This window comes from Parambassis ranga, chromosome 21 (assembly GCF_900634625.1).
Source record: "Parambassis ranga chromosome 21, fParRan2.1, whole genome shotgun sequence".
NCBI classification, from domain to species: domain Eukaryota; kingdom Metazoa; phylum Chordata; class Actinopteri; family Ambassidae; genus Parambassis; species Parambassis ranga.
In genome coordinates this window covers 17,214,221-17,228,880 of record NC_041041.1, presented here as the reverse complement: position 1 = coordinate 17,228,880, position 14,660 = coordinate 17,214,221, and the positions used below count along the sequence as shown (strand labels likewise).

Below are 14,660 nucleotides of genomic sequence, written 5' to 3'. Positions count from 1 at the left end.
CTGTCCCATCCACCATACAGTATGGTACTGTTTGGGACAGTGAGCTCCCTCTCACTTAGTGTCAATTACCGTTGAATTATAAAATGAAGCACTTTCTCCTTGGTAAAAGGAGTGTACCATTAAAACACTACTATTTATGTGCGGATCAGTTATCTGATTGAACATCATGAAACAATTTTCAGAGTTTGACAGGCTAAGTTTATATTTTACCTAATGGTCGCTCACATCAAGCAGCTATTGAAGACATTTTTTAAAATAACAGTGTACGACTTAACAGTTTTGATTTACTCTTGTTCTTATAAAACTTCTATCACCTGTGATCTGATTTGGGCAAATAATCTGAAGTCCATACATTTGTGCAGAGGATGCCCTTCATACGTTACAAACTAAGTCACGTGATAATATATTTTTAATATTTAATTATATTATCAGTTTTTAACTGGATCAATATTGCATCCGTGTTTTGTTATAATATCGGTTAATCCTTGTTTTTTTCTGCTCTCTTTGCCTGTTTCTGACCCAGCACCTACCTGCGTTTCCCTGTGGGTGCCTCTGTTTTGACCTCTTGGAGATGTTTTTTTTTCTTTTTAATCCAGAGCACCTCTGCCTGGAATTCATGCCTGTATTTACTTTTCTGGCCAGCTACCATATTGCCTGATTATCATTACCCCCTTGTTTTGAAATAATTTAGGAAATCTACAGCGGCAACACTTGGTTTCAGAAGTATTTAGATTCTTTAATAAAATAAGACTGAGTAATGTGATAAGCTCTTTCTGCAACATTTTGAGGTAAAGGTTACAGAAGTTTGAATCAGGGTTATTGTAAAGTTACAAATACATAATACATATGTCTACAAAAAGCATCAGTGCAGAAAGCTGTAATATCAAACATCAGCAAAACAAATATGTCTTTTGTCAGTAAAATTTCAAAACAATGAAGAATATGATTCAGTCCCTAAAAATTTAGGTACTCTAATTTTTTTTTTTGTAAACTAAATACAGTTATCTTGAGGCAAAAGTGCCACAGCATGTTCTCAGTATGAGTATCAGTCCGACGTGTTCAGGTTCCTTTAAATGTTCCTCGCCTGCACACAACGCTTGAAATTCTTATAATTATCTTCTTGCAATATGATTAAAACTGGCACGGGACACAGTTTTTGATCTGATTTCTGTTTATGTTTTAGTGACGTGTGTTCTATTCATTTTTGTAATATTTAAAGAGGTATTGTTTGGCCTAATTTATTTTATTTATATTATTTATTTTTATTTCTACCATTTCTTTTACGTAACAAAGCAGATTCTGTTGGTCAATTGTAACTCTCTGCCTGTCAGTCTGTTGATATTATCGGCTGATACAGATATGCTGATATCAGAATGAGTGTTTTTATAAAGTGCAAACTGGTCATTACAACATGTAAATTAATTTAAAAAGTAACAGCATAAGGCCCAGCTGTTCATTACATTAATATTGTAATGCTACCTAACTGAATTGATTGCGAAACATGATGGACAGTGCAGCTCAGGCACAGCGGGGCATTTATTGTAAAATATTATAACAAACCTTTATTGAATTAAACACTAAGGCCCAGATGGTGTTTGGCATGTAATGAATGGAGCCCCGAACAGCGTATTTATGCATTAGAATGAAGTGGCAGACTTGGCTGGTGATGTTTTGTAGCACTACAAAACAAGAGCTATGAGTAAAGCTTAAAAGGAAATATAGACATAAATACAGATGGCTGCACAGTGATGCAGGATCTCAGGCAGAGCCAAGTGTCTGGGCCGAGCGATTTACGATGCTGTCTATGTTTTTCTTCCTGATTCGGATCATGGGGAACTTTCCATTGCCTGCAACAGAACCACAGTCACAATTAGTTCTGAGATGTTCCATGTTAAAGTTTCAATACGCAGCAAACTTTGTATTTCGTCATACACTCGTACCCTTTTTCCTTTTAATGCACTTGTGAATGCAGAGTTTCCGATACATGAAGTTGTTCTGGTTCCCTCCGCAGCCGCTGTAGGCGAACATCTGGCATCTCTTGGTTTCAGGGTTGTATGCGAACCTCCTCACTGAACCATCACAGGTTCCTTCGTCCACGGGTTGGGAGCACCTCTCTGAGGGAGTGAAGTCTGTAATTAAAAAATAGACATTTTAAAAATCAACATATAGCCTATATCTTACACGCATTGTCTTATAGCTCCACATACGTCTCCTTTGTTGGTCTGCAATAGATTTTGTCCAGTGTCTACTGGCTCTCAGACTCAAGATTAAACAAACAGAAGTAGTGGGAGTTGTATTCATGTCCTCCCACGGGGCAGACGAAGCTATCCTCTTTGATTTATTCTGTCGCTTTTCTTCTATGTGAAGAGCAGAGCCATATTCCTCCTGCAGGAGAGCTTGAGAGGTGTTTTCCACAACTGATTACCATTGATTTCCAATGGTCAATACAATGGCTCCAAAGAACCAAAATTTGTGTTCCCTGTTTTATTTTTGTGTGATTTGCTTCTTCCTTCCTCCATTATGATGTGTCTCACCTGTGTCTTTTTCTGTAAATCTTGTGCTCCCCTTTGTTTGTGTCGGTTCAAGTATCCTATCCATCCATTAGCTGAACCAGTGCAGGATCATGGGGGGCTGGAGCCTATCCCAGCTATCTACAGGTAACACCCTGGTGTACCTCGCCTCTCACAGGTCGATAGCCCATACAGACAAACAACCATTCGCACTCACGCTCACACCTATGGGCATATTTTAGAGTGACCAATTAACCTAAGAAGCACATCTCTAAAATGTGGGAGGAAGCTGGAGTACCTGGAGAAAACCCACGCAGGTACTGCACCACCATGCCAAGGCCTCAAGTGTCCTGTTTGAACTCTGAATCCTGAATCCTGACAGCCCATCATTTTACAAAGAATACTGCAATGCAATATTGTTTATAAAGATGTACAACATCCATTTATAGAAAATGTGTGATGGCCTAAAATAGAGTGAGTTGGCTTTAGTTAGGGCTACATATTCCTCTGCATCATTTTTCCTAAGGTGTACATCGTTGTGCAGCCACAAGATGTCAGTCTTTCATTTCAACATGGCCACATCAGCCTGGCAGGCACGTAATCAAAATGCATGCCAAATTCTCAAATGCTCATTTTTTCCAAGCGTTTGGGACTTTGATGTGGAAATGCTCTACTTCAGCACGGCACTGAAAACCTGAGCTTGTTGTTACTGGCATAAATTATCACCAAATGTTCTCACTCAAATCACTCTGATATCAGGTCTCATGTTATTCTAACTTTAATGCTGATGTTGTTTTTGAGAGCTTCTTTTTATTTACATGCTTGAAATTGTAGAATTACACTGAAAAACAACAACAGATGGATAAGGAGGTATAGGCATTGAGGCTAACTCATCCTTAATCTTACCCTCTCAATATTTTTCTGACACGAGTGAAATTGAATTATAACTCTGAGAATGAGTTGAGGGAGAGGGCCCGGGGCCTCTCTGTGCAGCACCAGACAGCCTTGGAGCACAGCGGTGGTGATATATATGTCCCCTCGCTGCTAATACACAGAAAATTAGTAAGTGGCTATATGTGACAAATGGATGGGTGGAAGGAGACACTGATGCACTCTGTTTTACCCCTTTTACTTTTCACAACAGAAGCAATTCTCCAAGCTGTCTACCATCTATGCATCACTGCACCTTGACGTTCTTTCTTTCTTTCTTCTCTTTACAAAAAAAGCTCCTGGCAGCACATGCTCCTTCTCTAATAAATGGCCTGGATTTGTTCACTTTGAGGTCTAAGCATATTACAGAATTCAGCATAGCCTGCTTGCTGCTCCGAGGACAAGATGAGTGATTTAATTATGCCTTACAACGGTTAATCTATCCCACATGTCTGGTACTGCGTGTACTGCTTCTGGCTTTGTGCCTGTGCTGTCTGAATTTATTTTTATTCCATTAATCAGAATATTTTTTTTATTATTCTCATGGATCAAAGTTAACAAAATGATAATCAGCTACACAGCGGGCGGATCTTTTGATTCTAAAATGTAGCCTCATATTATTTATGTCTGTATCACTAAGTAGCCTGACAGCCCGTAAGGACGGCAGCAATAGCTAGTTAGCTTTTAGAACCATATATATTTGTTTCTATTTGCTTAACCTCTTCACAAACTGACTGTAGAGGCTGATTTATATGGTGATTAAAACCTTGGACCTGTTGGCAGGACTCAACGCACAACAAGGCAAGCGATTGGCTAACTATCTGTCTGTCTTTGCCTCTCAGGAGCTAACATTTTTAGCAAAACCTGTGACAATCCAGCTGCTAGGTAAAGGACGGATAGCCAAGAAAATGGTGGAAAAGCTTGTTGCAGATTTGAGGAGTCATTGTGAGCGGGTCCATCCTGACCCAATCATCACCTTTTTCATCTATTCCTATCCAAACAGCCAGTTGTTTTGGCTGTCAGGTCATGACTTGTTTTGAAAATGTGAAAATGTGTATTTCCTTTGTTTGTTGCGTTTTAGTTAGAATTCATGTTGTACGTTGCCAGTTGTCTTTGTTTGTGTCATCATGTGTTACATACTCATCGCTCCTTTGTGTTCCGCTGCTCCCCCTAACTATTTTCACCTGCGCCTCATTACCATCACCTTGTGTATTTAATCCATGTGCTCCCTTTGTGCCTCCTCTCAGTCTGTATCCTCTTGCCTCAGTTTTGCCACTTTCTGTTAATTTCAGTGTTTTTTGTTTTATTTAAATCAGGTTTTAACCAAAATGAATATTTTATTTCTGCATTTGAGTGCTTGAACTATTTAAAACAAAATCATGCACACGGTTCTTCAAAGTAAATCAAAAAACTGGATTTTTTAAAAATCAGTGAAAACAATTTAGTCGTCTGAGTTAATGGCCTGCATTAAACAACAGCAAAGACATATATAAGAGAGGGTGAAAAAAACGGTAATGGTCTCTCATGCTGTACAGAGAAGGAGAGGCACCCAACCACAGCTAACAGTGATGAGCCATGCAGAGTGATGAACAGCATGTATGAAATGTCACCGTAATCTAGTGCTGATTAAAAATATGCCTTTCTAAAACCTCTGTGTAACACCCAGCCTTACATCGTATCACATTTCAAGTCACGACTTCTTACCTGTTTTTACTTGATGGGTGTCGTTCAGTTGCACCAGAGGTTCACTCATGGTCAGTTCCCCTAAAGACCAAACATGTAATCTATTAAACAATCACACAATCAGTTACACTGTCTACTCAACAGAGGGTTTTCAAACTTTAATCCTGATTTTGAAAAATACGTAGGAATGATTTCAACCAGCTCTAATCCTCTGATGACCATTCCTCCACTAGATGACTCGGCCAGACCATAAGACCACACGCCTGCTGTTTACAGTCGCAATTTCTTCCATAGTGATTTCACTATGGGGCTGATTTGTTCATGCATGAGTTTTAATTTACAACCCTGTTGTGATCTGAGACATGCATGAGACAATATAAAGGCAATGTTGTTGCCATAATTGTACTGTATTGTGGTAGACCACATATTTGTGAGCTGTAAAATGCATCAAGATCATGACACTTCCCAGCCTGTTTGCACTCATTGGCTATTAAGGCAGTTGTAGTCCGACTAAGAGCTATAAATACTGAACATGTTTAATATGAGATCAGGGAGAATTGAACTTGAGTAAAATAACATTACTTGGACAAATAATAGGTCGCAACAAGCCCTGAATTGGGCCTGTGATCAGGCATAAGCTGTGTGCAATACTTCATCCTGTTAACAATGATGAGCTATTTCCCCCCATTTCCATCATGTTAAGCTAGGAGAAACACCCAAGCTCTAAAGATAATGTGAGCATATTTGTACATATGAGTGTGCTGTACATTCAGTTTTTACCCGTCTCTATGGTCGGCAACTCAACAACTTCTCTCCTCAGAGGCTGCTGTGTGTAGACTTCTGGCGCCGCAGTAGGTTTTGCAGGCTCTATATTTAAAATAAAATGTCATTAAGAATCCCACTGATGGATGAAAATTAAAATATTTTTTATTAGTATCAGATGAGAAAAGGGTGCTGGTCTGTATACATCTCATCTAGAAATGAACCCAAACAGTCATCCATCTGAAATAACCGAACCTTTTTCAATTGATTTTCTGTCAAACGTTGGCTGCTGGTGGAATTGGTCACAGCTGAGCAACTGGCTCCTTATTTTTTCTTGACAATTTCAATATCTAAATGACTTTTAAGTCCAGCGTAATTGACTTTGCTTTGGTCACTTTAAAACGATTTAAATGCTAAATCAAGGTGGAATGTGATTTTCATGGTCAGCTAAAATTAATCAGAAAGTTAATTTTCTAGGGTTGGAACTATTTTCTTTTTTTTTTTTTTAAATTGTCGCCTCTCTGAAATGGGTTTTCAGTTGTTGTTCGGCAGCCGTGATCTGCCGTGTCTCTGCTGAATAGGGTCCTGAAAGTCTATAAATGAAACTTTGCATGATGCCGTGAGGTAATGATGGGAAAGTAATTATTTTTGTTAGGTCAGGTTAAAAAGCAGACAGTGACACAGTCAACATGGCACAGTAGACTGCAATTTTAAGTCTGCAACTCGACCCTCAAATTACTCTTGTTGCATCACTAATCTGTAACGGTCCACAACACTCATATTTTTTTTTATTTATACTCTCAACAGCACATTAATATGTTGTGCCTGTGCATTCCATCACCAGAGAGTGCTACAGTATAGACATCATCCAACTCCTAGTCTGTATTATGGACAAGCTACTTGGGTCTAAGGGACTTCAGGCCTTTAGCCCTCACTGAGTAAATACAAATGGTCTATGCTAAGCGAAAACAAATGCTAGCTAGTTGGCTCTTTCCTGCTTCTGGTTTTTAATATGTATAAAGGGCCTTAGCCTTTTGCTAACGGTCTTTTTTTGACTGCATGTTTGGATAAAATAGATGCTGCATAGACTCCCTGTCCCATCTAGTGGTACAATGTGGTATTACACTCAATTTGTAATGTGTGCTAATTAAATCATTTTCATATATTTTGTTGATGTTCTTTTTGTTTAACTAGCAATTGTACGGATGTTGCTAAGGATGTAGTAAGGCAAGCTACATTCTAATCCTGTTTCCGAACTGCTGTCGAGTACATGCTACTCCTCCAGCCCTCTACATTGTATTTGTGGCTCTATTGTTGCTGTGCTGACATCTGTGGTGTTTGCATCTTTTTACCGTAATAGGATGTAAGCTACGACCAGCCCTACCTGGGTTCTGACACCTGGCCTGGCAGTCGGCCATGCTCCTGAAATTGTTGGCATTGCCAAAGCAGCCGCCGTAGAAGAAATGCTTGCACTGCCCACTCTCGCTGTCAAAGAAGTAGCGGGATAGCAGCCCTCGACAGGGGCCGGGAGCCTCCGCTAGGTGACACGGGTTCTTGTCGTCTAGTAAAAGGAAAAGAGAAAACAATTTTAAGAAAGCATGTAATTATAAAGTCCTCACTGTGTGATGTTCCTTTTTCAACAAAGTGTTCCACAGTAGTTTTTTCATATTCAACTTTGATCTGACATTTACGACTTCACTGAGTTATTGAGCACAATGATGTATCTTCTTTCATGGTGGATTTGTTTTCAGGAGAGAAGCACAGTGACAAAGCTATCCCACAGTACATTTCACATTTTATAGAATCACCCTCACATTATTTGGATCGGATCAATAGTTCTTTTCAGTTGCTGTCATTTTCGTTCAGAACACAAAGCTCCAAAGATTCTTAAATCAACCTCCCAGGAAAAAGTAAAACTGAAAAGAAACTTTGCTTCCTCACTTCCTGCTTCCTTTACCAACTGGTAAATTATTATAAAATGTGTAAAGCATTTGCACTAAAGCTGGTGACAGCTTGGTGACACAGGTGTAGTGCAGTCTTGGGAAAGCCAATAAAGGGGAAGATAAGACACAATAAATATAAGACTCACTTGAGAGAGGGAAGATATTGCTATTCAAATATGTGTATAGTGTAAAATAAAAAAAAAATGATCTGCAGGCTGTGACCCACTCTGGAATCACTGGACACTCCTGCCTGCTTCATGTCTCCCCAGTGCTACAGTGACCTTTTCACTCCAGGTTTCAAATCTACCACAAGCTGAAAAGTCAACACATCCCATCCATTCTTTCTACCCTCTACCTTTCTTACCTCAGCATATATTACGACCATGAAGTCTTGGACTTACTGCAGCTCTAACCGTCCAAACTGACCACAATTGTGTTTATGTGAAATCTCACATATTGCACTCAATGGGGAAGCATTGATGCATGGCAGAGCCCTTCTGTTTATTTGACTAAGCTGTCACAAGACCTTAAAATATGAACACGACAGCGACAGACTGATGGAGTAATAAAATCACAGGTGCAGTATGAAATGCACCCCATTTCAGTGAACTGGCACTGACAGGTGAGACAGGTGCAGCCTGACAAGCCGTGGCTGTACTGATCAACAGTGTCCATCTAACCATGGCAGGTACACTGGATTTTATAGCCAACAACACAGACAGGATTTCTGAATTTCTGAAATTGCATTAAGATCCTATAAAGGTCTGTAAAGTATAATAATTATGTAAAATGACTTGAGTGCAGTGTTATTGGTCGTCTGCTATGATGAAAAATATGATTTTACATTCAAAAGAGGAATGAAAGAAGAGTTTTCAAATACATATAGAAATAAAATAATAAATGCAATGTCTGGCAACATTTATGATAGAATGCATCTGAACTGATCAGATGGAGCATAAATAAAGATGGAGGACATGACAGCTACCAGAAGTTACTGCCCCCTGGTGGCTGGCTACAGTAAATGCCATAACCTTTACAGGTTACTTTTATCAGCTGGCTATGAATTCTAACATGTCAGCTTAAAATGAACACATTTGATTGTTGTTAGTGCTATCCCGCAGGCTAATATGAAGAACTTTGACACTTTTGCCAGTTTTCAGCTGATGGGGGCAAAGCAGGCATTGCTTGAGAACATGTAGTTAACATGATGCGTGCATAGAAAACAGCTTTTTTTGTGTCTTGTTAGGAAAGATAAAAGCGTTTAAGCCGTAAAGGAGATAAAAAAAAACATATAAGCATTGTATGTTGTGGGCACTTGAAAGTTAGTTTTGATGGTGGCTTTAATATATTTTGATTTATATGAGACTATTTCACTATTACCCCCATCTTACAGTAACCAAGTCTGAGTGCCTAAACATAATATTTATTCAACAACAGTTGCTCTGTATAATGTAATCTGGCCACCATGTGACGGCCTCGCTCTCTGTGTCTGCTTTTCCTCCTTGTTTTTACATAGTTACTAGGTGGAGACCTTATAAATCAAGCTCTCTTCTCCTCTGGCTGACACACACACACACACACACACACACACACATACACATACACACACGCATCCACTCACAAATTTACCCTCGAGCAAAAACACTTTCTGACTGTTTGAATTTATGTAAATTTATATAATTACTTAATTAAACTGTCAGCACTTAAAAGCTATGTGCGGGACACATCTCAAAACCAGGCTGTAACAAAAATGTGGGCTCCTCCGTGATAAACATGTTTGATTTTGAGTTTTAGGGGGCTTCAGTGTTTTTTTTTTTTTTTACACCGTGGCCTAGATTTTCAGGAGCATCATGTGAAGTTTGGATGTGTTATCTATTTTGGTTGATTTTTGGAGGGGGGCAGCATTAGTCACCACTGTGTTCAGTTTTGAAAACCTGCAGAAGAGCTATGCTTACTTTTTGAGGGTGAAGTGGATAATCGAGGGTGTGGGTGAGAATATAAAGTCACAGAGTGCCTCACATCTGTGTTTACAGTCTATGGTGAAGACCCACAAGTATTTGTACTAGGGTCAGGATTAAGAATTACTGGCTATTGCTATTGATATGTTCACTGTGGACAATGTTATGTTTACAATTTAGGGAATTGCGCCATCTAGTGGTTGTTTTCTGTTCGCTTTATTTTAGGCGTAGAAGAAGAACTCAGACTGGAAGTCGCTATGAACGGTCTCACTGTAGTACGCGGCAGCGCTATTCCTCTGGTTTTCTCTGTTTTGGTGTTTGTTAAAGCATCGTCTGTAAGTATTACGCTGTAAGAATGGTCAGATAAAATACACAATGGCCTTTGATATCACATTTGGCACTGAAAATGTGTCAGACCATATGCTAATCACGGTTGCTAATCACTAAGCTAACGGGTATAACTTCTGGTTTACATGTGTTAATCAGCTGCTTATAGCATGCCGTATTTTTTCTGGATTGTTACAGTTTCACAAAAATTGATTCAGTAAACGACATTGAACGTCCTTTCGGAGTCTGTGAAGTTTCTGGATATGTGTTTAGCTGTTTGGATAGCTAGATCAGCTTCTAGCAAGGCCATGTACAGCTATTCTCATGTTATCCACCAATGCAGTTGTTGCCATATGTGCATTGTGTTTCTTTGTGGGTCTGCAAGAAAATCGGTGTTGTTAAAACCATACATTCCTTTAGTGTGTAGAAACATAATTGAGGATATAGAGTTGAGCAAACAGGCTCAGTTCAACGTACACTTATGTGTTTTCGTTCTTCGGTTTGAATGGAAAGATATCAATGCTGCAACAATTATCTGTCCAGAAAGTGTGTGATTTGCTGGCTAACAAGCCAACTAAACACAAAATCAATCACATTTATTAGAATTCTTAACTTAAATACATGCTGCCGCCAGTGTAAACTCACTGTGGCCAAGCGTCAGCGGACTTCTAATACAGGTGCCGGTGTTATATCTTTCACACATGCTCACTCACCCTCTCTCTCTCTCTCTCTCTCTCTGTTTGGTTTATCTGTTAAGTCTGTGAATAACCACACTCTCACTGAAGTGTGAGCACGATTAAAATGCTATCACTGTAACATCTAAATGCATTTTATGAGGTGACTTTGACTTAAAAGCATGGGCACAGAGAAGTGTCAAAAGGGTATAGGCTAGCACTCTCTCTCTGGAGCAATGCAGCGATGAATAATTCAGAAACACAATTCTCTATTAAAGCTGTGAAGGTGGGAGATGTGATTTGTGTTTTGAAGAGAATTATTGGTCAGCTTCTTTCTAATGCTGGATATGAATCATATGGTCCTAAAAGTTTTGGCTGCTCTCCACAGGGACCCTCAATATTTTAGAAAAAATATGGGATGAAAGAGTTTGAGGGGCTGGCTCAGTTTGTGTATGAAGAGACATGCACTTTGTCTTCACATACTGAGACACAGGACAATGCACAGTGAATCTATTTAAAACTAACAATGTTTAGACTGCACCCATTCTCTCCCTCATCTCCTCACCTCCTCAGCTGCTTGTTTTCCCCGGCATATTTTGAAAGGTTTTTGTTGTTCTACCTCTGAAAGTGCTGACACAGTCTTGGCAAGGCTTCTATAGAAAAATCACTAATGGAATCAAATTTAATACATAGAAAAAAAAAGAATGAACTTGGTGTGTAAAAATAACAGTGGCCACAGGATGGAGACAGTCGTACTCACATAGGAAGACACTGACCTCAACAGTAACGTCCCCTCCCACCACCGAAAATATCTTATTATATTATTTCGGATTACTTTTGTTATGGTGCTTCTATCGCATGTGATAGAAGCACCAATGTCACAGAGAGTTAAAGGTCAGTGAGCTCCGAGGGGAGGAGACGTGAGTGTTATCTCTGCAGAAAAATTGGATGTCAGAAACTGTCTCGATACATTGAAAGGGCTGAATCATTTTCTAAAATTATGCATTCCTGTGAGTGAGGCACAGCTGCAGCCTAATGCTTATAACCCTATTTACAAAAAAGTTGAGACATAATGCAGTGATTTGTGAATTATATAAAAAAAAAGTTATATAACAGAAACAATAGGAGGGCGACAGACAGTTTGATGCCTGTGTTGCACTGCTCTAAAACCAGCATAGGAGATAGGATGGAGGTGCATTAGTGCACATGGCACAAGCCTTTGAAGGCACAGATGACATTATCTGTAGAGCACTTGCTAACCCACATTCTGCAGGCATTACAACTGCTCGAGACCACAGCATTGACAGTAACTATACACAAAGTTTCTGTGTTGCACCTGATGATTTTTTGAGTCTTGGTAGAAGGCCTTATCATTTGCCCAAACTTCAAATAGGGACAAATAGGAGGAGCTGAGATGGAAAGAAACTCGATGACGGAAGCTTACGCCGTGATACGACACATGCCTGTCACACGCCCGTAATTATGCATAATTTTAAGTCATTATATAACTAAAACAAGTAAGTAATATTACAAAAGTAAACTTCTCAATTGAGACTTTGAACCTGGCTGTAAACATGTTTATTTCTGCCTTAAAGGTGGCATTTCATTGGGATTGACAGGCATTTAGAGCCAGCCCCTAGAGGCTGCGGCATCAACTGCAGTTTTTAACACCTCTGCATTGACTTCATGTCTGAGCCCCGGAGGTTGCTGCTTAATCCACAGTAAGAGTCCATCCATCCATCAATTCTTAAAACCATTTAATTCAGGGCCATGGTAGTAACAGCACAGACCTCCTCCATCAGCTTCCTCCAAGGCCAGCAGGGAGATCACTCCTAGTGACTCCTGGGTCAGCCTCAGAGACTCCATCATGGTGGAGGTTCTCGGTTGCCCACAGATACTGGTTCCATTAACAGTGATGTGAAGGTGTCATGTGGACTCTAGCGTGCAAAGGGAGGAGGGTGTTATCGTCTGAGTCTGTAACAATCTAAACCAGCCCTTGGTAATAAAAAACCTGAGTTCATTTTCACCTAATAAAACAATTGGCTCCTAACAAAACATAGACCAAAGAAGGCCCTACACTCAGCATTTTAAGGAATAATGGAGAAACACTTCAAACTGAAGCATTGGGTTGCATGCCAAAATGAAGATGTTATTAAATAAAAGAGCTGATGCAGCGCAGCGGTAAATGTTGCCTTGATTTGACTTTTTTGGAAACCTGTTACTGGCATCAATTTTTCTTTGTACTAGCATTTTTTATCATTATCCTTCTACTTTATCATCAGTTTTCAGCATCAACAATAGTCTGTCAGACTTTTTAGCATTAAGAGAAGACACCATGACAAAACACCATGATGTTTATTTCCTTATGTGTGATAAGTAAGATTAATTCCTTCCACCACCACCAATATCAGGGGAGCTGGAGCTGTGGTTAGTTTTTGTTCTTTTTCCAAACAGTGTCTGTGCTCTCAGACTGTCACACAGAAAGCCTTTCTTTATGTCTGACCTCTTCGAGCAGAGCTGTAGTAAGGACAGCAGACCAAAGGAAAAACTGGGGACACAATGATCATGAGTCACTATGGTTTCGGTGAAACGTCTGCAGTAAAGAGCAAAATTTCAGCCTTTCTGCCAGACTGAAAGAAAAAAAAAAAGAAAATGTCCTGGACCATAAGCCAGAATGTTCTTCACATCAGTTTGTGACCTTTCACAAGAACATTCTTGTTAATCTGTTCATGGCTGTGTCATCACATGCAGGAAACATTAGAAGCATGGAATAAATGACATCAGCCTGTGTCTGTGGTGTTTGTGTCAGATTAATCTGATGATAATGACCCTGCTGCATAAAAGGAGTAGAATTACAGGAAGTGCACACACACAACAAAACAGAAACACAATAATACCTGAGATCTGAATGACATTTTGAAATGTCTGAATGCATCATGGCCTCACATATTATTAGAGTCATATGTATGTATTTGCACAAAGAAATGCTCAAGATGATACAGGAAAGACCCTAAAAGTCAAATACTGTTGTTATTTCAGTTATAATGTTATTAGACTTAAAATGTAACATTGCTTGTACTACAGTGAAGCTCTAGGCTGCTTGCTGCTTAATCTGCTTAATTGTTTCATTAATGGCTTTAGATGTTTCAAACAATTACACTCATGTGTGTTTTTGAAATACTAATACTAGTGCACTATGCACTTTGAAATGCAGCTTTGTTTTTCCAGTTAGTGCCTCAGAATGTAATATATATACATATATATTTTCAATGTACTTAAAAAGTGACGTGAGAGGCCTTTAACCATTTCTATTAAAACCTTGCATTGTTTGCATCAGCGTGTCCTTCTCTGGCTGTAGTGGAGTCATTGCTGCACCGTGGACATGATGAAACAGCAAACCTGTTTGTAACCAATATGATGTAGATGTTATTGTTTTACATATAGTTACTGGGCTCAGAAGATCTAATAGCTCGGCTCAGGGAGGAACGTGGATTTGTTTAAAACACCACAGGAAACACAAGTATGCTGGAAATATAATATATTGTAACAGAAGGGAAAAGAAATACTATTTACAGTGAGTCATATTTACAAGAAGATTCTAGAATTTGATGTTGCTTAAGCAGTGCTCCATCATGATGTCAGTTTCAAGTCCAAGCAGGACTTTCATTCCATTTAAATGTTCTTAATTCCGATGAACTGTGTTTATAAAACTGTCCTCTTGGTCTCAGATTTCCCAGTTGGCAAAAGAGTGTACGGAACAGTTCATGGGTTAGCTCAATCAGTTCTTTCTCAGGTGTCCGTGTAGGTCAGTGAGGTAAAACCAGGCTACAATGCTTCCTACCGCTCTGGAGGAAGTATTCAGGGTTTCAGGTT

At 39.3% G+C, this 14,660-nt stretch overlaps 1 protein-coding gene across 2 annotated transcripts in view; it reads right to left on the bottom strand.

Annotated features, from left to right (window-relative positions):
- Positions 1 to 584: 584 nt before the first annotated feature.
- Positions 585 to 14,660, bottom strand: part of tfpia (tissue factor pathway inhibitor a) — a 47,616-nt gene continuing 33,540 nt past the window's right edge. The window contains exons 3-7 of one of the 2 annotated variants that reach the window (XM_028393947.1): positions 7,270 to 7,446; positions 5,904 to 5,990; positions 5,145 to 5,204; positions 1,941 to 2,114; positions 585 to 1,847 (exon numbers count right to left, since the gene is read on the bottom strand). In XM_028393947.1, coding sequence (XP_028249748.1) covers positions 1,759 to 1,847; positions 1,941 to 2,114; positions 5,145 to 5,204; positions 5,904 to 5,990; positions 7,270 to 7,446 — 587 coding nt within the window. In that variant the 3' untranslated portion in view covers positions 585 to 1,758. Of the gene's footprint in view, positions 1,848 to 1,940; positions 2,130 to 5,144; positions 5,205 to 5,903; positions 5,991 to 7,269; positions 7,447 to 14,660 lie in introns of both variants that reach the window. The other variant, XM_028393946.1, reaches the window with a different exon arrangement.